Source organism: Trachurus japonicus, chromosome 6 (assembly GCF_045865225.1).
Source record: "Trachurus japonicus isolate A0001 chromosome 6, Traja_1.0".
In the NCBI taxonomy this organism is placed as follows: Eukaryota; Metazoa; Chordata; class Actinopteri; order Carangiformes; family Carangidae; genus Trachurus; species Trachurus japonicus.
The window spans coordinates 30,360,144-30,386,008 of record NC_140912.1 but is presented as its reverse complement, the minus strand read 5'-3'; the positions used below and the strand labels follow the sequence as shown (position 1 = coordinate 30,386,008).

The 25,865-nt window shown below is 45.0% G+C and overlaps 1 protein-coding gene across 3 annotated transcripts in view; it reads left to right on the top strand.

Moving 5' to 3' along the window:
* Positions 1-24,934, top strand: part of LOC146986410 (plasma membrane calcium-transporting ATPase 1-like) — a 38,104-nt gene extending 13,170 nt beyond the window's left edge. For all 3 annotated transcript variants that reach the window (XM_085780183.1, XM_085780184.1, XM_085780185.1), the window contains exons 5-21: positions 1,842-1,967; positions 3,315-3,492; positions 4,242-4,264; positions 9,534-9,662; positions 10,968-11,182; positions 11,367-11,609; positions 14,249-14,490; positions 14,564-14,801; positions 16,992-17,171; positions 17,263-17,350; positions 17,530-17,636; positions 18,786-18,977; positions 20,237-20,450; positions 21,287-21,498; positions 21,597-21,704; positions 22,450-22,638; positions 24,347-24,934. In XM_085780183.1, coding sequence (XP_085636309.1) covers positions 1,842-1,967; positions 3,315-3,492; positions 4,242-4,264; positions 9,534-9,662; positions 10,968-11,182; positions 11,367-11,609; positions 14,249-14,490; positions 14,564-14,801; positions 16,992-17,171; positions 17,263-17,350; positions 17,530-17,636; positions 18,786-18,977; positions 20,237-20,450; positions 21,287-21,498; positions 21,597-21,704; positions 22,450-22,638; positions 24,347-24,736 — 3,074 coding nt within the window. In that variant the 3' untranslated portion in view covers positions 24,737-24,934. The remainder of the gene's footprint in view (positions 1-1,841; positions 1,968-3,314; positions 3,493-4,241; positions 4,265-9,533; positions 9,663-10,967; positions 11,183-11,366; positions 11,610-14,248; positions 14,491-14,563; positions 14,802-16,991; positions 17,172-17,262; positions 17,351-17,529; positions 17,637-18,785; positions 18,978-20,236; positions 20,451-21,286; positions 21,499-21,596; positions 21,705-22,449; positions 22,639-24,346) is intronic.
* The last annotated feature ends 931 nt before the right edge of the window (positions 24,935-25,865 follow it).

The window sequence follows — 25,865 nt, the reverse complement described above, 5'->3', positions numbered from 1 at the left end:
TCCCTTTAATATAGAATTATAGAATATGTACGGTAAGATATTTCGATAAAACAAAAAATAGCAGTAGGTAAAGGTTATCGCACAGGCAGTGTGTTAATTATGTGTGATTATTATGAATCTCTCTCTGGATCAGATTGACCGTAGGTACAGTAGTTGTACAGGCCGACACCTACAGCTTCAACCTGTTCAACCTGGTTGTATATGATGTTGGATACATCTCATTTACAAAGCTGGTGTGAACAGGATGTAGATGTTAATAATAATATTCCTGTCATATCATCAGAGGGAGTGTTATTATGTCAACACTTTACAGATCAGTGTGATCATGTGCAAAACAAGAACAACAATGACAATAGAATATAAGAAGAGAGCCGAATCAAATGCTGTGGAGAAGAGACGGGTTTTCAGCCGCGTTGTGAAGATATTAATGGAGGCAAATTATTAACCAGCAGCTGAAAATGTTGGTGCTTTAAAAACAAATAAAAGTATCTTAAAATCAATCCTAAAACACACAGCGGTTCATGTTCTCTGATGATACAGGGTGTCCGCGGGGTTTTAAAAAGTATTAAAAAGTGATAAATCAAAAAAGCAAAATTTAATGGCCTTAAAAAGTGATAAATTTGGTCCAAAGGTATTCATTTTAAAGAATAGGTATTATTTTTTTTCTTTTGGACAATGACTGGTTTTATTTTGATGAAATAGGCGTAATAAAATAAATAAAGCATTACTTGCTTGCCTTGCGCCGCTACTTCAAAAAAAAAAGGAGTGATATTGACGTCATATCAATTCATTGGCCGCTAGAAATCTAAAATCGTCTTCGCGCGCATAGTTGTCAGGCGGATAGAAGTGCTAGTGAATCTCTTCGGATTTTAGCGTGTGGCAAAACGTTTTGAATATGGGAAAATGCAAGTTTGCAGAAGACTTAAATTGAGATGACAGGCGCCTTGATGTAGCCTATGTGTGTGTCAATGTAGCTGCACGTCACGCGCCGCACATCCGATGTGCTCTTTTTTCATGCATTCGCGGCTCACAGCTCCATGAACCTTCTACCGCCAGCCCGGTGTTTAGTCAGACCGGGTCCGGGTCTGCTCCGTTTGAAAGGGCAGGAAGCCCCGAAGCGCTACAGATACAGACACCTGCAGCAGCTGCAGCTTCTACTGAGAGCTGAGGTCAGATGGAACGCACGTGAGACACAGACCGACGGTGCAGATGTGCGGACATTGTTGAAACTTTTCACACTGATGTAAAAAAAAAAAAACATATATATGGCCTACCACTGTGTTCTGTGACGGTAGAGACAGAACCAGGTATTTATTTAAAGAGTTAGTGAGGTGAGTTGGGTGAGGGAGGGAGGTGAGGAAGGAAGACGGAGCGAGGCAAACTGGGTGAGGGAGGGAGGGAGGGAGGGAGGTGGAGTGAGGTGAGTGAGTGAGGGGGGGGGGCAGGTGAGGGTGGGATCAGGGGAGAGAGGCTGGTGATTGAGAAAGGCATGATAAGATATTTTATTTTTGATCAAATGTTCCTGATGACTTATGGATGATGCCCTGTTGTGCAACCGAGTCTCCTGGGTAATGGTAATGATGTAAGTAAGTGTTGGATGATAAAATCTATGTACATGTCATAAAATCTTTCTGATTGATACTTGGTGCAACTCGATGTCGTGGTGGTATTAAAAAAAATCTGAAGGTAGTGAAAAAAGGTATTAAATGGTAGTAAATTGACTCAAAGATTTGTGTATATACCCTGGATGATATCAAGCTCAGATCGTGTGCCTCCTGTCCACAGCTGTCTACATACCATAATAACCCGTCCTCATCACAGTGTTCCCCTGTGTGTTCCAGGCGACCTCCTCCCTGCCGACGGCGTCCTGATCCAGAGCAACGATCTAAAGCTCGACGAGAGCTCGCTGACCGGGGAGTCGGATCACGTCAAGAAGAGCGTCAACGACGACGCCATGATGCTGTCAGGTGATTCACTCACATCACATCATCACATCACATCATCGGTAACGGTACATGTATTCGTCCTGTGCCGTCACCGTACGAATACACATGTCAATCACTGGTGCAAGGAAAAAGACAACTTATACCGCTGCTTTTAAGCCTCTTGACATGAACACAGACAGGACCAGAAACATCACCAAAGCAACTGGCATCTAGTCTAAATTAACTGTGTAAACCAACATTGATGTTAGTTTCTTGTTTTTTTTAAATAATAGTTGCCAGTTGTGAAGTGCAAGTTTTTTTTCCTCTAGAATTAATGAATGGCATTATAACACTCCTAATGCACTTGTTTTATTTTACCGGTATATTAAATTTTTTTCTACTTTTATAACACAAGACAGATTTTAGTTTTACATTCAATTAGTGTCTGTTGTACCGAAACCGTACCGAACCGTGACCCCCAAACCGAGGTACGTACCGAACCGTGACTTGTGTGTACCGTTACACCCCTAAATCACATCACATCACATCACATTACATCACATATTTGAAAACCTGTTTCCACTGTGATAAATTAAGAGAAACAGTGAAGCTTTAAAGGGGAAATACCATGTAATTATCACTTTAACACATATCTGGGTGTTTGTCTTGCCTTCCGGCCCCTAAAATGTGAGAATGAAGAATGAACAGGGATGTTGTGAGAGGATGAAAAGCTGTGATGTTTGATCCTTGGGGTGTTTTGACCAAAGCATGTGACAGATTTATGTCTTTATGACACCTCAGAATTATTTTAATTTGTGGAAAAGGGGGCAGAATATGTCTCCTTTAACACAACATGATGCTGGGAGCTGGATGAAGCATCACAGACACCGACTGCTCCTGACTCCTCTTGAGGTCTGTGCTCTCACACCATCAACTAAGCAGTCACACCTTCTCCAAGATAACTAATATCCAGCATGGAGAAACACACACACACACACACACACACACACACACACACACACACCCACACCCACACCCACACACGCTCTCCTCAGAATGTGTCAGGATAAGAACCATCCAATCAGACAGAAGAATCCAAAAACATCAGGCAAAATACAGAACCAGAAACTAAAGCACAGGTCAAAACACACACAACACAACTCAGTGTGTGATGTTTACCTGTTGTGGACACGTCTGTGTGTCCGTCTCTCTCTGGGCCCAAGTAGCTGCACGACGACCGGTGGTTGGAGTTGTCATTTTTTTCCTAACTCCTCCTCAACTCAGATCAAAATCATGAAACAGTTTGATACAACAGAGGTTGTGTGTAGACAAATAACTCTCTCTCTCTCTCTCTCTCTCTCTCTCTCTCTCTCGCACACACACACACAGGTACCCATGTGATGGAGGGCTCTGGCAAGATGGTGGTCACGGCCGTGGGCGTGAACTCTCAGACCGGCATCATCTTCACGCTGCTCGGCGCCGGCGAGGACACTGACGGAGACGGAGAGGACAAAGAGAAAAAGAAGAAGAAGAAAGAGGAGAAGAAAAAGAAGGACAAGAAGAGTAAGTGGAGTGGACGAAGGGACCTATTTTCACTGTGTGTGTGTGTGTGTGGCCGTTAACCTAGAGTTCTCAACGGGCCTGAAAATTACAACCCGAACCGACCCGACGGAACCCGACACACCAGCATTACTTATCTGCCCGAACCCGAAAAAAAAAAAAAGCAGCGTGCTTGCAGTGGGAGGTGCCGCTGCCAGTGACGCAGCTAACGGGCGGGACTTGACATACTGCTGTAGGCTACAGTTGCCCTTTGATCAGCAGACAGCGGGCGCAATTGATTACATTTCCGCCACGGGAACGGTGCGCCTTTGTGGAGATTTATCCACCAACCAGTGCGCGTGCCGTTGACGCACAGCTGCAGCAGTAATGTTTCAGTGGTTCTGCCCACAGCAGCACAAGATGCAGAGTGGGATATTTGTCTGAGACTCACACATGAACAAACAACAATTTACACCAGAAATGTGTTTTATGAGAGAGAGAAAAGGCAGCCCGAGGTCCGACCCGACCCGAGTCACTTTCATATTTTTTGTGACCCGAACCCGTGGGTCCAGTCGGGTTTGTCGGGCTGGCCCGCCCCGCTGAGAACTCTACGTTAACCCTCCTGATTGGTCGGCCGTGGGTTCAACTTTTCTCTCTTTTACTTGTTGCACTTGAGAGACTTTTGAGAGACTTTTGCCTCTAAAGTTTTACTGACACTTGATTCTGTTCATGAAACTAACTCTAACTCTGACTAAATGTTTTTTCTTTCACAGGTAGAAAAGACGAGAAAGAAAAGAAAGGTGAGCAGCAGCTGGTCACTGCTTCAGTACTGTGAGTTACTGTGTGTGACTGACGTGTGTGTGTGTGTGTGTGTGTGTGTGTGTGTGTGTGTGTGTGTGTGTGTGTGTGTGTACATGCAGCGGCCTGGAGAGCAGGCTGTCACTGGGGGACGAGCTGTGAGAGGACTTGGTGGTAGATATGTATCCCAGCATGCATCTCACATCAATCGGCGGCGAGTAGCGATGTATCAGTCAGACACACTGGATCATAGCAGCTGGCTGCAGCCATGATGCAACAGATGTGTGTTCAACTGATGAGACTGTCCACATCGACACCAGACATGTGCTGGGTCTCAATTCAAATAATTACACCAACTACTCTGAGTGTATAAGTGAGTTCACGTCTGTCAAAACACAGCGAACTGTCAGAACCAGGATGGTGCAGTCATGACAGTCAGAACGATGGCCACTCAGTGATCAACGTCTTGGCTACATAGCAGAGTATAATATATATATCATGACACCAGCTCCCAGAGCTCTGTTTGACTTTTCAGACCCCACTAGAGATTTCTAGAAAACTATCAACTTTGAGTGTTACCAGTATTAGACCACAAGCACGAGGGTTTTCATTCCTGTAACCGTAGGCTCCTTTTCTCCTCTGCTGAGCGACAGATAGAGGAGCAGCACAAAGCAAAAACAAAAACAACATGTTTGCGTTGTTCTTTGATAAATTTGTCATAATTTCTAAGCATGTAAGAGATTATTTCATAGATAAGTCAGAGCCATGGCCATGCACATGTTTAAATCAGACTTCTTGGGGTGAGAGAGGAATAAACATAGAAACAATCCTTATAAATGTAAAAAAAAAAAAATAAGGTACAACTGTGGAAAAGAACACTTCTCCAAAGCATGAACGATGTTGTCTAGGGATGTGTTAGTGTATGGCATAATGTTAACATGTTGACAACGTGTGCTGCTGCCTTCTTGGCCAGGTTGCCCTTGAAAATGAGATCTCGATCTCAATGGGTCTTTTTACCTGGTTAAATAAAGGCTAAATAAATACAAATAAAAAACATGTCTGTCAGACTGTAGCAGCTGAAAAAGTATTTTATTTAAAGAAAAGAGTGGGAACCCTGCATATGCTTAGTTAGAGTTCTCAACGGGGCGGGCCAGCCCGACAAACCCGACTGGATCCACGGGTTCGGGTCGAAAAAATATGAAAGTGACTCGGGTCAGGTCGGACCTCGGGCTGCCTTTTTTCTCTCTCATAAAACACATTTCTGGTGTAAATTGTTGTTTGTTCATGTGTGAGTCTCAGACAAATATCCCACTCTGCATCTTGTGCTGCTGTGGGCAGAACCACTGAAACATTACTGCTGGAAAATGTCGCTGATAGGCATGAGCCGACTCCACAGCTGCAGCTGTGCTTCAACGGCACGCGCACTGGTTGGTGGATAAATCTCCACAAAGGCACCGTTCCCGTGGTGAACTCTGTGCTTGGTCCAGTGTGTAACACAGTTGTGTAGTGTACAGTGTGTTAGTTTTGTTCCACTGGTCCTAGGTGACCTCCTTGTTCTTTGTAAATAATGGTCTGGTGCATTGAGACACAACTATGATGTTTTTAGCCACACTATGGGCGTCAGTGCTGCTGCTGATGATGATGATGATGATGATGATGATGATGATGATGATGATGATGACGATGATGAGGCCTGTCTCAGTGTCTTCAGAGCAGCAACACGTCGTCGCTGCTCAGTGTTGCTACAGAGGAGTCGGGTCGTACCGACCTCCTGTTCCTCCACACGCTTCAACCTGAAGGTGGTTGAACAGATTTGTCATATTACCCGTGGTCACCATGGTAACGATGCTCCCATGTCTGTTCTGGTCACCTGGACGTGTCTGTGACTGTGTGTTGAGCTGATAGTTGAGCTGGGACTGAACTTCTTCTATATAAAATTAATTTTTGTTTGTTTTAACATGATATCCTATAAATATGACTAGTTTTTCCCTTTGTTTCAGTGCAGGTTTAAGATGTTTACAGTTAATGAACTCTCCTTTACAAACACATCATGAACAACCTGAAACGTCTTGATAAGAATATGTTAATAATTTCAACAACATTAAAGCAGATAACAGCGGCACGGCCGTTTCGGCTAATGCTGTGTTCAAGGCAGGCTTTTGAAACCGTAAGTTACAGCTTCAAGTCACAACTACGACTTGGTAGCGTTCCAGGTAACCCGTAGCTCGTGTTTTTACCGTCCTGTTGTCTGTGAAAGTTCCCTATAACGGCCACTCGTAACTTCCGACCCGTGAACTCGTACCAGATCGAACTGGTATGACTTCACAGGAAGGAAAAACACAAAGTACGAGTTTCCTTGAACGCACCATGAGTTAGCAGCCCCCGCCCTTGTCAGGCATCAATTGGTCCTCGTGCTACGTCACCACATTCACGCGCATCCCTTGGCTGCACACACAGCCCTTCATGCCGTTCTCTCCCCTCATTGGATAACACTTGTATCCCACAAGGAAAATTTTCTCCTCGGGTTACAGCAGAGCAGAGTGACGGAGAGACTCGTGTTTAGGCTGAAATACTTCATGTAAGTGATTGCTGACGGAAAATAGGACTATTTAGGACTTATATTAACAAAAACATTCCACTGATATCTGCTTTAAGCCTCGTCTGTCCCCTGTGTGATTCTCACACTTGGATTGGATTGGACCCTCTGGGGGCCGGTTGTGGGCCGCGGGCCGCGTGTTTGACCCCCTGGTCTGGTGGGTTGTGAACCGGTTCTGCTGCGGTTCTGGTCAGACCGGTCAAAGATCAGGAGGTCAGGGCTCAGGTCAGTCAGACCGCTGGTTCTCCTCCGGTCAGCTCGTCTGTCCCCGTCCACGCTCGGGTCTCCCCTGCTCCTTGTGGTCGCCGTGGTCCCACATGGAGCCGTGTGTGTGTGTGTGTGTGTGTGTGTGTGTGTCTTGTGGTCTAAGCAGCAGCAGCAGGTGCTCCTGACTCGGTTGATGGTGATTAGGACCAAGCAGATTATCTTCCTTAAGCTCGGCAGCTGCTTTCTTCTCCTGCCTGCTGCTGCTGCTGCCTGCCCACTAATAACCTCATTACTGAGCTGGGATCAGCACGCTCACACTCACACACACACACACACACACACACACCCCTGCAGATACCCTCACTCTGTCACAGAGCTAAAGTGTCACTCTGCTCTGCTGTAACTGTGGTGATCCAGAGGAAGCAGAGATGACACGGTGGAGCTGGTTGGTCTGAAGTGAACCCCTAGGCCCCGCCCCTCGGCGTACTGACTGACTGTCCACTCTCTTAAAGGGAAACTTAACCCAAAATCAATAATTAACCAATCATCTACTCACCGTCATGCCAAGGAAGGGTTTGGAGAACTTCCAGAGTCATCAAAACTGGCGGCGGATAGAGCTCACTTTTGAATCGTCCAAAACACACACTATGAAACATCCAGATACCTCCATACTGCTCGTCTGTACTGACCCAAGTGTCCTGACCATGAAAAAAATGTGTTTGATCTCTGTTTTTATCCTTGTTGTAGCAGTAGCTCCTAGTGGCTCTGTTGATGTTGATGTTAATGCGTGAGATTTTCTGCCAGATGTTCGTCTGCCATTGTAAATCACTGGATGTATGATGTAAACACGGAAGAACATCTCGCAGCAAACATCAACAGAGCCACTGGGAGCTACTGCTACAACAAGGCTATAAACAGAGATCAAATTAATTTTTTCCGAAGAACTTTTTCATGTTACGGCTTCAGGACACTTGGGTCAGTACAGACGAGCAGTATGGAGGTATCTGGATGTTTCAAACGCGATGAGCCAATCACAGTGTGCATAGCTAGCCCATACACTCGGACATTCTCTGCTTCCACGTCCATTGAAATGCATTGCAGTTAGTCAGTTTTCATTCGTTTTTATATGTTTTTTTTGACATTTTAAGTTTAAAATGGTCAAACGGTGTGCATGGGGTACATGCAACTCCGACACTAGGTATCCCGAGAGGCTGGGCGACGGGGTGTATTTTTTTAACCTTTTCCCAAGCCACATCTCAACCGAGAGAAGTGTCTGCTCTGGATAAAGTTATGCTGTAGACCACAACACCAACTAAACGTGGATAAAATTAACAAGGATGTCTACATCTGTTCTAAGTTAAGTCAACAACGTGTTTGAGGCAACATATTGTCAGAGATGTTTAGATGTTAGCCAGTATCACAACTAAGCATAAAGTCCGCTAGCTTAATGCTAACGTATAATGTAAAACTCCATAGGCTAACAGGCGTTTCGTGGCAACCGACAGCCATAGCAGTAAAGCTAAGTTAAGTTTTGGTGACTTCGAGATGATATTTAATCTTTCTGTCTCCAAAAATCATCAATTGCCTCCTGTGAAATGTCTCCTACTGTGACAGCTGCCATAGCGCCTGTCACCGAATGTTGACTGTTTGTCCGAGTGAGTGGAGGGGCGGGGCTTAGCCATAGGTCAATTCAAAAGTGAACTCTATCCGTCGCCATTATATGAAAATCCGTTGCCAGCCGGACCCCCCCTGGAACTCCAAAAGCTTTTTGATGACTCTGAAAGTTCTCCAAACCACCTCCTTGGTATGACGGTGAGCAGTGATTGGTGAATTATCGATTTTGGGTGAAGTATCCCTTTAACACACACACAGAATAATGAGTCACTGTCCAGATGACAAACTGTCCCCTTGGAAGCCACAGACACTGACGTCACCGTCCTCATGAACCAGGAGTTACAGGATGTGTAGAGTGTGACAGGACAGCCCAACATCTGTTTACCTTGACTTTAATGACATGAGCTCATCATTTTAATATCTTCAGTTTTATTAGGATGTTTTATCACTTTTAGATCAGAATCGTTCCTGTTTAAATTTGTTGGTAAATGGACCAATCACAGCGCTTCATGCTAATAGTCACATTCAGGTTCAGGTGACTTTCTTCGTACCCATAGGTAGATTTGTCCTGCAGTGACTTCTCCATTCACTCATCTAACATTTCATCCAAACAAAAGTCAGCTACAATAAGTATCTGCTTATTTATAAATAAATAAATAAATAAATAAGCACTCTTAACCGCTGACTATCATGTATTAAATGTTGGGGAATCTTTTTTAAGCTGCTGCTGTAATAGTACTGTATAAGCAGTAGATGTGTCTTTTTCTTGCTCATCTCTGCTTCAGGGCTTCAGGCTATAAAATGTTATTACCTGTAACCTGGATGCTTCACCGACCTGCTGTGTTTCTCTGTAGGGAAAAGAGACGTGGAGATGGAGCCGCTCAACGACGACGACCAGAAGAAGGTCAAAAACCTACCCAAGAAGGAGAAGTCGGTGCTCCAGGGGAAACTGACCAAGCTGGCTGTGCAGATCGGCAAAGCAGGTACCACAACATGTTGTCTATGACACCTGGAGGAGGTGCAAGGCATGCTGGGAGAAAGAGGCTGTGCTGACTGATGTTGCAGCAGCGAGGATTATTGACTGTTGGCCACCGTTATGTATTGTTTCATATTTATATATTTATACCTGTTAGGTAGAGCAGAGTTGGAGGTGGAGTAGAGGAGACGTGACGACTAAAGAGCCGATGTCGTTATCAACTGGTGTTTGATTGCCAACGTTAATGTGCCAGGATGCTCCTCACCTGCACAGGCTTAAACAGTCAACAGGCCTCATCCAGTCTTAAAGAGCTCCTTGTGGCCTATTACCCCACTAGAACACTTCAGCCTGCACTCTGAGGCTCCTCGTCTCCAACACAAGAACAGGAGACGTTGTGAGTCAGACTCCCCCGTCTCTGTGTTGAAGATCAAGCTCAAAATTAGTCCTGCACGATATCAGCAAAATGTCTGATGCAACGACAGTGTTCAATATCGCGCTGACGATATGACTTGTGATAAACCATCAAATATTCTGTGTCTTTCTGAACTCGATGTATCAACACGCTGTTGTACATCCACTAGGTTACGTCTAGCGGTGGAGCTCAGGTTACAGGTGTGAGGTGTGTGAGTGTGAAGACGTGGCGCCTGTAAATAAAACTAACTCATCGCATTTCAGGAAACCTTTTGCGATGTGTTTATTTGCATGTTGACATCACAATGACGATGGAAATACGATTAATCAGTCAGCCCCACTCAAAACTTCCTTTAAAACTTTGTTCCTCTCTGGTCCAGGGGTCTCAAAGCTACTTTTACAAAGTGAAAATGGCCAAGAGCTGCTCATGTTTTATAACATTCATTCTTTACATTTGTAAAACAAAACTGTGTTTCCCACTCCGATCTGTTTTTAGCCTTTATCGTCCTGACAGCTGAAATGATCACTGTCAGGTATCGTCTCTCCTCTATTAAATATGAAAGGAGAACATGTCTGTTCTGATGATACAGATCAGCGGTCCTGAAATGTGTGTTTCTCTTCTATAACACACATTCTACATCTGGGGGCGGAGCTACATGGGAAACAGCTGGACAGGGAACCGGGATTTGACACAACACCGAACCGTTGGGTCACTGCAAAGAGTCCAGAACAGTCCAGACCTGCTCTGTTTACGTTTCATCCAGCTGTGACCCAGAAACTCTGGTTCAGTCCTTCTTGACAGACTGTTTACATCTGGATCAGGATCCAGTTTACACCAAACTAAACTCTCTACCTGTGTGTGTGTGTGTGTGTGTGTGTGTGTGTGTGTGTGTGTCTTCAGGTCTGTTCATGTCCGTCATCACCGTCCTCATCCTCTTCGCTCGCTTCCTGATCGACACCTTTGCGATTCAGGGCGTGGTCTGGTCCAACGAGTGCGCTCCCATCTACGTCCAGTTCCTGGTCAAGTTCTTCATCATCGGTGTCACGGTGCTGGTGGTGGCCGTGCCTGAAGGTCTCCCTCTGGCCGTCACCATCTCTCTGGCTTATTCAGTCAAGGTCTGTTTGTTTTCAACACGTGTTTAATGTAATATGTAGAATTAAAGTGTCATTTTATCATTTTAATGTTATTTTCAGCATTCAACACTTTTTACACTAGTTGTTGACCTTCACCCATCCATCAAACAGACCTAAAGCTGTGGCTGTAGTGAATCAAACTCACCCTGCTCTCCTCTTGTACCAGAAAATGATGAAGGACAACAACCTGGTGCGCCACCTGGACGCCTGCGAGACGATGGGCAACGCCACGGCCATCTGCTCCGACAAGACGGGCACGCTCACCATGAACCGCATGAAGGTGGTGCAGGCCTACGTGGCCGGGTCCTACTACAAAGTGGTGCCGGACCCGAGCAAGATCCCCGCCGGCCTCTTGGACCTGCTCATCATGGGCATCGGGGTCAACTGCGCCTACACCACCAAGATTATGGTGAGCCGTAAAAATAGCCGTCCATTCAGGCGGCGCTGGAGAGCTGCCAGGAGTCGTCTGGACAGCACACAGGAAACAAACAAGAGCTGATTAAGTCCCAGCAAGTTGTTTTTTATCACCTTCCTTTCCGTCAGACCCACTCTCTCTCACCGACACTTTCTCAATAATCACAGCTCATTTAAGCCGCGTTTCCACTACATGGTACCGGCTCGACTCGACTCGACTCGACTCGGCCTTTTTGCGTTTCCATTACGTAAAAGTACCTGGATTCTGGTACCCGGTACTATTTTTTTAGTACCTGCTCAGCCGCGGTTCCAAAACGGCTGAAGCGGTACTAAAATGTGACGTGTAAACATTGCGGACTGCTGATTGGTCAGAGAGTCGTCACCGGTGGCCGCGGGTCATCAGATATCACCACATTTCAATAAATAAATGTTTTAAAATGAACAAACTATGCAAGTCTGGTCGCTTTTCCGCTGTCGCTGTCCCCCCCGCCCCTCCCCTCCTCTCCCCGTCTGGCCATGTGGGTTTGTTGACAACGAAGCCGGCGAAAAATCAATAACTTTATCTAACACATAGGATGTTACGATGTGTAGTCTTAACTGTCAAAAACAAAGGCTTACAGTTACGGAGCTGGTTTGTGTGGCGGTGCAGCAGAGAGGAGAGGAGAGCTGGGACACCGGGGGGCTGCGGCCAGGTAACGGATGTTGCACGGTTGGTTTTCAGTCATGAGAGGCCAGGTGAAGGCAGAGAGCCTCCGCTCTCACTCGTAACAAGTCACAAGTCATGTAGTAAGCTATCAAATTACTCCGGAGCTTTTTAATTAAGGTAAAAATGTGGCATAACCACGTGGAAAATCCTGTTTATAGTTTTGTTTTATTTTGTTAAGCGCCGCCGGTCGCTATGACGACCGGCCACTCTAAAGCCGGTACTATCCTGTAATGGAAACGCTCTCTAGAATAGTAATAGTACCTGGTACCAGAGCCGAGCCGAGTCGAGTCGAGCCGGTACCATGTAGTGGAAACGCGGCTTTAGAGGTTTGGTAACTGCAGAAAGCAGGAACAGGGTTTGAACAGGTCGGTCAGGGTAGAACTCTGTCAACGAAAACACAAAAGTAACGTTAACACGTTTTATTCCGTGTCTAGACAAGTGTTTTTTGGGGGAAATCTGTGCGCATATGGTGACGCAAAAGTTTGTGGAGTTGTCGTGTAAACAGTTGGAAAGTGCAGATTGGAAACTCTCCCAGTTTTTGTTTGACATTGACCGACCATGTAAAACTGGAGATATGGTGTTGTGTTAATTTGATATTACAACAATATTTATAGCGTTAAAAATGGGATGAGATGGCAGGTGTGGGATTTTTTTTCTCTCAATATATTTGTCATTTTACAAAACAGAAAAAAGTGGTGGAACCAGCTGATATTACTCTATGCGATTGTTGTGTATTTTTGGGCCCAATATGTTAACTCATTGAGTGCCGCACTCCTTTCCAAAGTTTTAGTCAAGTGTACCGGCAATTTTTGGCGATTTTTGTAGAGCCACAGCGTATTCTATATTATTGTCACCAAAACATACTATTTGAAAGGTGAAACTTTCTGCTTCAAATGGTCACAAACCGTTTGTTTCTACGTGCCTCCGCTCCTGAGAAAACTCAAGCTAAACATGGCTGGGTTTCACCAAAATCCCTGCTTGTTTTCTAGAAAAGGAGTCTTTTATGAAAGGTGCTCTGTTTGTGCCTGTCGCTCTTCTGACACTCGCATTTCCGGATCAAAGGGCTCGTGTAAGATAAATATATACAACAATTGTTGTTCTATTCACAAAACCACCATCGGGGGCGGGGGGGGGGGGGCGCCACTAAACAACAATAACACAGACGCACCGTGCCGTGTCACAGCCTCTCGCCGCGGAACGTGATGGTCTCTGGGCCAAAGCAGGTCGGGAACACCGGCCCCACCGGTGGTCGCGGTCCTTCTGTGGTACGGGTCGGTGATACCGGGCGGACTTGTCGGCTGAGAGCTTCCTGTTTCAGCTCCGAGCTGCTGGAGCCTCGCGGGTGAGAGCAGAGCAGCTGCTGCATCCACATGCAGAACTCGGTTTGCAAAAGCCGAGTTATGATAAAAACTTCCAGATCGTGAGCTGTCATGAGTTTTTGATCATCATCTATTTCAGTTCTGCTCGTCGTATAGTCCCCAAATTTACACATAGGGTGTGTTAAAGTGTCTATTTTCATAATTAAAAAAAAAAAGCAAAAAACGTAAAATTACGTTATTGGGACTCAACGCATGGGAACGAAAAACGAGAAATTACGTGGTTGGCACTCAATGGGTTAATAAAGATGGTTAAAGTGAGAAAATAATGATGAGATCATATAGGAGAAAAAAAAGACACCAAACATGGGTATATGGTGAATATTTTTCTATGCGTTAAATAAAGATTCCGATTTTAATTTTGATTTCGGTTCTTCTGCAAATGGTGATGAGCTGACAGACGAATGACTTTCCCTTTGGGGGTTAATAAAGTACTTCGTATTCGTATAAAGGTCAAATGAAAAGGTTCAGACGTCTGAGGGTTCAAACCAGTGTTTGTTGCCGTTATAAACCTGAGCTGTGACTCATCGTCCTCTCCTCTGTCTCCTGCAGCCTCCGGAGAAGGAAGGCGGTCTTCCTCGTCAGGTCGGGAACAAAACGGAATGTGCCTTACTGGGCTTCGCCCGCGACCTGCACCGAGACTACCAGAACATCCGCAACGAAATCCCCGAGGAGAAACTGTTCAAGGTCTACACCTTCAACTCCGCCAGGAAGTCCATGAGCACCGTGCTGAAGAACTACGACGGCAGCTACCGCATGTTCAGCAAGGGCGCCTCCGAGATCCTGCTCAAGAAGTAGGTCTACTGTCGCGCCCGCGGCCGCGCGCTCCGTCAGACCGCGGTCACGTGACTCTGTCTCTGGTTCCAGGTGCTGTAAGATCCTGACGACCGGCGGCGAGCCCAAAGACCTGAAACCTCGGGACCGAGACCACCTGGTGAACAAGGTGATCGAGCCGATGGCGTCGGAGGGGCTGCGGACCATCTGCCTCGCCTACAGAGACTTCCCCCTCGCCGACGGAGAGCCGGACTGGGAGGACGAGGCCCACATCCTCTCCGGTCTCACCTGCATCGCCGTGGTCGGCATCGAGGACCCCGTCCGCCCAGAGGTAACCACGCCGCCCCCCACGTGACACAAGTTGCGTTTCCATCCACCTTTTTTTATTCGCATTTTCAAAAATTGCGAATAAATACTTGGATGGAAACGCCAGAAATTCGAAAAAAGGCAGTAAATGCGCATAAACGTTTTTTACGTGGATTTGTCAGCGTATCGATAAAATGAAAATGCGACTTTTTGTTATGAAAACAGATTATGCGAATTGAGCCAGAGTTTGTGCCGACGTTCAAACAAATGGAGAACTCTCGTCTCTGCAGCACCGCAACACAAACGCGCTCCGTAACCTATAATCTTTTGTTTATGACGGTTAAGACTACACAAACACACGCCGTAACATCGTATATGTTATGTAACGTTATCCACCGCTCCATTTATTGATTTTTCGCCGGCTTTGTTGTCAAAACAGCAGAAAAGCGAGCGGACTTGCACAGTTCCCGACTGTCTTTCTGTGTAAATATCTCATGTTACAACATGAAAACCTGCGGCTTATATTCAAGTGCGGCCTATATGTACAGTATTTTCTTTTAAAATGTAGCTGGTGCGGCTTATACAGGTGCGTCTATAGTCCGGAAAGTACGTAAATTGTCCATGATGCTGAGTGTGAGCTGTCAGCTGAGTGTCAACTGTGGTCATGGATACATTCATGCTCTCTTATGACGTAATCTCACGGCGCACTCCTCTCCCAATAATCACAAAACAATAATGAATGGAAACGGTCATAAATTCGCATTTGCTTTTCGCGCATTTTCACAAAATCCGCTCTTAAATTCGATACATTTGGATGGAAACCCAGCTACAGTCCGGTCTGACTGGAAGGTCACGGTCACACCGACCCCTGGAGCGTTCACGCCCTCGGGGCCGTTCACATGGGTCGGTCTGAACGCCGACTAAACAACCGCTCTCTGGTCTCAATCCGCTGTCAGTGAACTCTAGAGCAGTTTATTTCTGGTGTGAACCCCATCTGCACCAATCACAGGAGGCCACCGTTTTACACAAGGACATGCACGGACTCTGTGAACGAGCTGCTGTTATGATGAGACAACTTTATCTAATCAAATCACTTTATTGTCATTATGTAGTTTAGGAAGAAAAACAGCACAATGAGATCCACATGTGTGACTTCTTTAAAGAACTAGATGCGAACACACATACACACGAACAAGAAGTCCTCCTATCATCACCATCAGCAACATTTCATCTCATACACTTAACATGTTCACACACAAATAAACAAAATGTCATCAACAACAGTGGAAGAAGAACTGTCACAACCCCCCCCCCCACGTTGCAGAGCCTCCGTTATAACTTTGTGATTTTTACATGTTTGTGATTATGAACGTTCTGCTCGTGCGCTAAAGAAAAACAAGTTGTGTTGGTCTCTCATGCCTGTTTGTGGTGACGTCTGATTGCAGAGCGTCTGAGACTAAATGTGGGATGTGAACGCGTACACGCAAACGTTTACATGGAATGAAACAGTAAATGTTTAATAAAAATCCCTAAACGATACACGCAATTTTTTATACATATACTGTATATTTTTATACATTGACCCAAATATAAGATGGTATTCTTTGAGTCGAAAAAAGTCTGAAAAAGACGAGTCGTCTTACATTTGGGGTCTAGATATTCATGCACCTATGCAAATCAGCGGCTGACACCAAACAACGTCTGCCCAAGCAAGTCAGAGCTTTTCTTTCTCTCACCCTACCGTGTACACGTTTAAACGGAAAGCATTGCACCGTTTACACGTGTACATATTTGAGTACACGTTCACATCCCTAGTTAATACATTATTTAATGGCTGCAGTCTCACCAGCCGTTCATATGCGCGGTGCGTTAAAGTCTGCTGATGTACTCTAGATCTGAGCCAACATGAAAATAATTGAACGATGCTCCATGATGGAAATGTGAGGACGTTGTTGTCTCGTTACTTAACCAGTCTGACCAATAACTGAACCACATTTGTTGCCGCGTGACTTTTATTTACAGTTTTTGGACGGTTTCAGTTCGACCTTTGTGAACGCAAACTGCAACAGTTTGTGTTGATTGGTGTCAGAGAAGAGACGTTTATGTGTGAACTCGCTCTGAGACTGTGAACCTGTGAGAAGCTGCAGGAGAAACCACAGCAGCTTTAACACACACGTCTCTTTATCTGTTTTTCCTCCTCTGTTGTTCTCATCAGGTGCCAGACGCCATTAAGAAGTGCCAGAGGGCCGGGATCACTGTCCGCATGGTTACCGGGGACAACATCAACACTGCCCGGGCCATCGCCCTCAAATGCGGCATCCTGCAGCCTGGAGACGACTTCCTGTGTATGGAGGGGAAAGAGTTCAACCGGCAGATCAGAAACGAGCTGGGAGATGTCAGAGACGCACACATACACACACAGATTGGAACTCAGTGAAAGTGTTTCAGGTGAAAACTTCATCGTTCTTCTTTTCTTCTCTCTGCAGATCGAGCAGGAGCGCATCGACAAGATCTGGCCGAGGCTGAGAGTCCTGGCCAGATCCTCACCAACCGACAAACACACGCTGGTCAAAGGTCAGACACTTTAACCTGTAGAAACATTAAGATCAGTAGGAAATAAACCTGTGAATGTGAGTTTATTACAAAGATAGAAAATAAAAACACAAATAAAAGTGATGAACAGCAGAGAAAATGACGAGTGTGTGTGTGTGTGTTTGTGTGTGTGTGTGTGTGTGTGTGTGTCGTCCTCTCAGGTATCATCGACAGCACCGTGCTGGAGCAGAGGCAGGTTGTCGCGGTTACCGGAGATGGAACAAATGACGGACCCGCCCTCAAGAAAGCCGACGTCGGCTTCGCCATGGTAACGACCGTCACCAAACCGCTCCCTGTGGTCGACTCCACAGTTCTCACAACATGAAGCATAAACATGAACACGTTCACATGAGTTCACTGCTGTTGGAAGACACGTGTGTTAACTGATTTGTAAATGTATTGATCGACAGAGTATTAATACCATATTGAGAAAAAAACATTTCACTGACTTTGAGAATAGTCTTCATTTTACGAGAAAAAAGCAGCGATTTCCTCCAAGTCGACCTGGTTCTTTCTGAGGAATAGAAGCATTTTCTTGCATATTCCTCTCAAAGTCCTGATACTGACGACAACGTGGTGCTGATGAGCCAAAAGATGAAGTATCTCCTTGTTTGTGAAACCGATACTGAAGTACAACTTTACGAAACGCTCCACGGCCTCATTTTAACAACTTTCCTCCTCTAAAACAACAGCTTAAAATATTATGACTTCATTCTCGTAATATTATGACTTTTTCCCGTAATATTATGACTTTTTCTTGTAATATTATGACTTTATTTCTCATAATATTATGACTTTTTTCTTGTAATATTATGCCTTTATTTCTCATAATATTATGACTTTTTCTTGTAATATTATGACTTTATTTCTCATAATATTATGACTTTATTTCTCATAATATTATGACTTTTTCTGGTAATATTATGCCTTTATTTCTCATGATATTATGACTTTTTCTCGTGATATTATGACTTTTTCTTGTAATATTATAAATTTATTTCTCATAATATTATGACTTTATTTCTCATAATATTATGACTTTATTTCTCGTAATATTATGACTTTATTTCTCATAATATTATGACTTTATTTCTCATAATATTATGACTTTATTTCTCATAATATTATGACTTTTTCTCATAATATTATGACTTTTTCTCATGAAACTATGACTTGATTCTCAAAGTCTGTGAACATTTTTTTCCTCAATGTGGCCCTAATACTCTGTCGTAGTATTGATAGGTAATTTGATATTAGAAATATTGCCACATTTTCAAGTAACGGCCTGCTACGTCTCACAGTTAAGATTCAATTAATTAATAATTAATCCAGATTCATTCAGTTGACAAGTCAAACTCCAGCTCAGTATGAAGTTTAGTGCCGGTTTATTTACGACCTACAAACTTGTGTCGTGCAGGGCATCGCGGGGACGGACGTGGCCAAGGAGGCGTCCGACATCATCCTGACCGACGACAACTTCACCAGCATCGTGAAGGCGGTGATGTGGGGCCGCAACGTCTACGACAGCATCTCCAAGTTCCTGCAGTTCCAGCTCACCGTCAACGTGGTCGCCGTCACCGTGGCCTTCACCGGCGCCTGCATCACCCAGGTCAGAGCCCAGAGACGCCGCCCGCTGCTGCCGTCTGATAGGTCGATGTTTGATAACAGTGATGAATCTGTCAGAGTTTATTTATTAGGATCCTCATTAGCCATTACTTCATTATATGAGCCATGGCTATACCTCCTGGGGTCCAGCAGAGTAAAAACAACATGAAAAAACGAACTAAAAGCACACTACAATTATCCAGATATAGAAAGAAATAGTTAAACTGTTATAGATTTGCAGATACAACACAATATTTAAGCTTATGGAAAAAACAGACAAACAAACCACAAATCAAAAATAGGAAACCAAGAAGTCAGTCACTACTATTTATTTCCTTTTTTTTTTTTTTTTTATCCAACATAAGCAACACATTTCTGTTTTTTACATAAATGAAATCCAGGTGGAGAAGGTGAAGCTCTTTATTTCTCTGTTTTTCCTCAGTGGATGTGAGGGTCTAAGGACAGAGGATGTTGTTACGATGCCATGTAAAGCCCTTTGAGACAAACTGTTTGTAAAAACGGGCTATACAAATAAAATTGCCTTGCCTTGCCTTGCCTCTGCACCAATCAGAGTTCAGAAACGTCTGGTTCTAAAGTTAATGAGCTCATGAGTCTTCACGGTTTGACATTATAGAGCCAACTGAAGGTCTGAACCTGAAGCCTTCAAAAAATGCACATACAGGCATACAGTACAGTAGTTGAGTGAGTCAGGCCCCCTGGTGGACTGAGACAGTTACTGCAAGTGGGCTGACAAATCAGTTACTGAGAGTTGAGTACAGTTTTGGTGAAAGGACAACAGCTGATCATAAAGAATTAAAATCTAAACAATGTTTTGAATGAAACGATCTTCAAAGTTGAGTTCTGACGATGAGGTCACATCGTACACTCGTCTGCTGAGGGATGAGGAAAGAGTGAGTGAAGCCACAGCTGATCTCCCCTCCTGAGATTCATCAAACATGAACTTTAGATCATTTAGACATAATATTGTTGAAATTTCACGTATCTTTCTCAAGAAACTTCAGATTGCTCATAATGTTTTGTAAAAGTATAGTTAATTAACTAAAAACATCCTAATAATGTACTTCTGTGCACTAAAACAAAAGGAAAAATGTAGAGTTGTCATTATTTGTAGGTTGTTATGTTATTATTTTGAGGTCATCGTCTTCTCCACCATTTTTTATTCTATGTGTAACTTCTATGTGTTGACGGGGCCGTGGCTGACTGTACATGTGTGTGTGTGTGTGTGTGTGTGTGTGTGTCCAGGACTCTCCCCTGAAGGCGGTGCAGATGTTGTGGGTCAACCTCATCATGGACACGCTGGCGTCTCTGGCTCTGGCCACCGAGCCGCCGACCGAGTCTCTGCTGCTGCGGAGCCCGTACGGCCGCAAGAAGCCGCTCATCTCCCGCACCATGATGAAGAACATCCTGGGCCACGCCGTCTACCAGCTGACCGTCATCTTCACGCTGCTCTTCGCTGGTCAGTGAACGCACCACAGCACAGCGTCAGAGGAGGTTTATAGAACAAATCGCCTTGTTGTTTACAACTACTTCCGGGTAGAAAACCAGTATGAGAACAATAGTGACGAACGAGAGTTTCTCTATATCTATCTATCTCATTTTTCACATCACTATATCACCGTTTAGACTAATCTGATGTTTATAAAGTCTATAAAACCAATGATTGGACAAACATTACAATTTATGTGTGCACATTTTTGTAATTAGTCATAGTTATCAGAGATTAGCCGGGCTAACGGTTAGCTACCTGTTTAACTTTAATAACTCAGTGACTCAATAAACGGTCCATGAAAAAATATTTTCTCCAGCGGATATCTTAGTTCCAACATGACTGAGCTAACTGGAGTAGTTTCATGTCGTGTCCGACAACAGGAGGGTTTTAACAGCTGACGTCCTGGTGTTAGCTTAGCTACCGCCGTTAGCTTAGCTACCGTTAGCTGTCCCTGTCAGCTGAGCCACTGATGCTTTCTAGACACCGTGATTCCCCCAAACTGAATAAATCCAACACATAGCAACACAAAACACACACACAGAAATAGTAATGTTTCTTCAATCATGTCAGATTTGTCTAAACGGTGACAGGGCGTGAAAAATATGATATATATAGCTAAACTCTCATTCGTTACTATTGATCTCATTCAAATGACGTGCTGGTTTTCTACCTGGAAGTCGTTGTAAACAACAAGACGATTCGGTCTATTCCACATCATTAGTACGTCGATGATTTTTGCAGCTCCTCAGTGACCTCTGCCCCCTCCCTCCTCCTCTCCCCCTCTCCCTCCCTCCGTCTCGCAGGTGAAACCCTGTTCGACATCGACAGCGGCAGGAACGCCCCGCTCCACTCCCCGCCCTCCGAGCACTACACCATCATCTTCAACACCTTCGTCCTCATGCAGATCTTCAACGAGTTCAACGCCCGCAAGATCCACGGGGAGCGCAACGTGTTCGCCGGCATGTTCAGGAACCCCATCTTCTGCACCATCGTCGTGAGCACCTTCATCCTACAGGTAGGAGACGTCAGCGCTCACACCCGGCAACCGACCGACCCCCGTGTGTGTGTGTGTGTGTGTGTGTGACGTCCTGACTCCTCCTCCTCCTCCCGCAGATCCTCATCGTGCAGTTTGGTGGGAAACCCTTCAGCTCTGTGAGTCTGTCCATCGACAAGTGGCTGTGGTGCATCTTACTGGGGATGGGGAGTCTCCTCTGGGGTCAGGTACGTCACCTTTCATTGGTTTTTTACTTTTCAAACATTTTTTATTGTTTTTTTTTAAGGGCAGAAACAAACATACCGCAAATATGAACAGAAGAGCTTTAGGGTTGGAACAGAAAACACTTCTGAGATGAAAGAAGTCAGAATTTCTCAGAGTTTTTATCCCAGAATCTTAAAAAAAATTTAAAAAAAGTGAAAAATCTCCATTGTTGGCCCTAATGCTCTTCTGTAGATAGATGTGTCAATAGAAGAAACAACTGTGAAAAAGTAAAGAGAATGGAAAAAATAAAGAAAAAGAAAAAAAAGAGTCAACATCGAGGTGGGATTAAAGAAGAAAATAAATAAATAAATAATGGTTGCAGAAAAAATGACGGGGTTAGAAGCCAGAGTTAAATGGAGCTCGTCTTTGATAAAGTCTGACGCTCACTGTAAGATTCAGATTCAGATTTACTCTATTTATCCCCGGAGGGAAATTTTTCTGTTGCAAACTCCTGAAAGGTTAGAAGAGAAATCAACACAAAGTGAGATAAACACAGATAAATAAAAATATTATTACTGAAATAAAAGCAGAATAAGAACAGAATAAAACTCGATAAAGATAGAATAAGAATAAATAAAACTGGAGAAGCATCAACCTTCTTTTTTGATAGTACAGGAACAGGAAGTGCTGCTGCTGCTGCTGCTGCTGCTGTTGTGTCTCACGGTGTTGTGTTGTGGTGTTTGTCCCCCTCCCCCCTCTCCTCCTCAGCTGGTGTCCAGCGTCCCCACCAACTGGCTGAAGTTCCTGAAGACGGCGGGCCACGGCACGCAGCAGGAGGAGATCCCTGAGGAGGAGCTGGAGGAGATGAAGGACCTGGACGCCATCGACCACGCCGAGATGGAGCTGAGGAGAGGACACGTGCTGTGGTGCCGCGGCCTCAACCGCATCCAGACGCAGGTACGACCTCGTCCTCGTCCTCGTCCTCGTCCTCTTCCACCTAGAGTTCGGTTTCTGCCGAATCGTAGAACGCCAACCGACCCGACGCCTACGCACGTCACCGTAACAACGCCGCCAACGATTACATGAAGGTTTATGAATGATGTTCCTCCTCCCTGAACAGTTCAATCCCTCTCAGACAGTGATGCAATAACGACCCGTTTCCCCGTTATAACGCCGGCTGCCATGTCATTATTCTGACATCCCAATAGAGGGTATGCGTTTACGTCACGTTGTGGCAAAACAAGCGTTCCTCAACGTGCTGGCGGATAGCGATGGACTCATAAACTGGATAAAATATCTTATATGAAAACAAATTGATGTCAAAAAGAATCGACAACCAGCTCCATAAAACCGTCTGCTCCACGGACACTGACTGTAACCATAGTAACACGCAGTGTGACCGCGGCACCTGCAGAGTGACAGACAGGCTGCTGTTATTGTGCAGAGGGACGAGATTACAGCTGTTACTGTCGTCCTGACAGTGACTTCCGACACTTAAACTTGAGTAGCTTTTATTCTGAAAAACTCTAACAAGTCAAGCTGTAGGATGTGTTAGAGGACTAATTTATCTGCCTAAACATCATAACTATGACACCTGAAACTGTAAACACAGCTGATCGATCGAAAACAATGACCGCTCCAGTTAATTTACTTTCCGTCATTGAGAACAGGTTCTTGAATGTAACTCGGTCAAAGTGAGACGTATCCTCAAGATTTTTAGCAGCTCTGTTAGGTCATGCTGCTTTACATGCTGGCAAAGCTAGACATGTCAGACTTGTGTGGGCTCGGAGAAAATCGCTTCGTTACTTGCTCGTTTTTGAACTTTGGCGGCTCTGCCACTCGTCTTTTTGCCACTCAGTGGACGTTCCACAGCGACTTCCGAGTACCGTGACGTCACGTGCATACCCTCTATAGTCCGGAAATTACCCATTGTTCTGAAATCTCAATGGTCACAACTTGCGCCAGAGTTAACAACAGGAGGTTACAGTGTTTTACTCTCTCCTCTCTGTGACACCGACTACAATCACATATCTGAACAACGGGACGTCGAAACAATGAGATAATAAAATCCACCATTACTGGACTCAAGAAGTCTCATCACAAAATAATAACACATCCGTTAAAGTGTAGCTACGTTATAGACACATTTTATTTCAGTTCATCAACTGGTCGGAAAGAAGCCGTTTATCTGGAACGAACCGACTCTCTCAGACTCTGTGACGCAGCGTCGAGGAGCCTGACTCCTCAACGTTACCTGTTCACTTACGGCTCGTGTGTCACAGACTCCAGTGTGTGATGATGCGCTGAGGAAAACTTGTTATGTTCCCAGTCTCCATTGCTATGGTTACCAACTAGAGTTTGAGCCGGCGCAATGATTTAGAAGAACGGACATCAGGCAATTTGACCGGACGTCTTTATGGGTGTCGTGTCGCTCCCTCAGCCAATCAGGATCGAGTATTGACCCAGACCACGTGGTATAAAGTTAGAATAAAACACTGTGATGTTGTTTATGATGAGTTCACTGTCGGAGTCGAGTTGAGCTGAACCCACAGATCAGGATGTGGTTCCTCACTCGTCTGAGCTTCTGGAAGCTTTGTCTCCTGTTGCTCTTCACCTTCCAGAAATGAACCCCTCCCTCGTTGACCGGCGTGTCCGTGTGTTTCAGATCCGTGTGGTCAACGCCTTCAGGGACAGCGTGTCCCCGTACGAAGGCCTGGAGACGCCCGAGGCGCGCAGCTCCATCCACAACTTCATGAGCCACCCGGAGTTCTGCATCGAGGACTCGGAGCCTCGGATCCCGCTCATCGACGAGGGCGACGGCGAGGACGAGCCGCCGACCAAACGGAACTCCGTCATCGTCCCGCCGCCGCTGTCCGGGCTCGGGCTGTCCAACCCGCAGCCGCCGCCGTCCTCGCCCAACCAGAACAACAACGCCACGGAGCGCGTCCCGCCGCCGCACAAGGACGGCTCGCGGCCCGGGCTGATCCCGTCCAACGCGGCCGGGCTGCCGCCGTGTCCGGGCAGCCCGCTGCACAGCCTGGAGACGTCGCTATGAAGCCCCCCGACGACCACTTCCTGTTCCCGTGGTCGGTCGTGTTCGTACTGTGTTCGAACAGCGGGGCGGGGCGGGACGCGTTCCCCAGACGCAGACTGTTCTCGTCCCACCTGATGTTTTTCTTCTTTTCCTTTAATGAACTTGTTCCGTAGGTGAAGAGTGTTTGTGAAGTGGTCGATCAATAATCAGTTTCTGATCTGTAAATATCGATGTTGATGTTCAGACGTAGTCGGGCTCCGGTTAACCAGGTGTCCCCGTGTGTCGGCCGGCGAGCCGACGAGAGCCGGCGGCGACCAGCTGAGGCTCAAGGTTAAAGGTTAAAGGTTAAAGGTTAAAGGTTAGTTCCTGTGGAGGTTGTGACTGAGATGTGTAGAGTCAGTCGGCTTTAACGAGGGGGGAGGAGGGGAGAGGGGGGGTTCTTAACGAGACACGTTGGTAGACAGAAATGTTTAAATGTTTAAATGTCTGAATTTTATTCTAGTACTTTTGTAAAAAAAATTGTTTTAGGTTGTTTCAAAAGGTGTAAAACCGAAAGTTATTAAAAGTTGAAAAAAACAAGTGAGAGGTGTTTGTGACACGTTCAGGTTCACGTCAGAGCGTAGGACAAACGATTCACATCAAACATAACAAGTTACAAAGAAAATACAAAGATAGATCCTTTATCTCATTAGTTGTAATAATGATAATAATATTTCATAGTAAATAATAATAAACAATACTTATTCATTAATAATAACCATGAAGCTCATCACCTGATTAACATCGTGATGTTTCTTTGTGCGGCTCAAAACACACACTCATAAAAACACAATAAACAAACCTGGAAACAAACAAAACACGACAGAGACAGTTGAGATGAATCATCTTTTTAGATTTATAGATAAAGTTTATTTGCCATTTGTACACTTGTTAAGGTAGGAATTCTGGTGCAGAGGACAAACATACAACAAACATGTAAAGATAAGTAAGTGCACACAATTTCAAAGAAAAGATATAAACAGTAAAAGAGTAAAACCTGCCAGTCAGAGGAAACTGTGTTGTTGTCGTCGTCCGGTCTCTTGATTAAAAAAACAAAAAAACTGGTTTAGTCAAAAGAATCTAGAATTTGAAAAAAAAGAAGAAAGTCTTT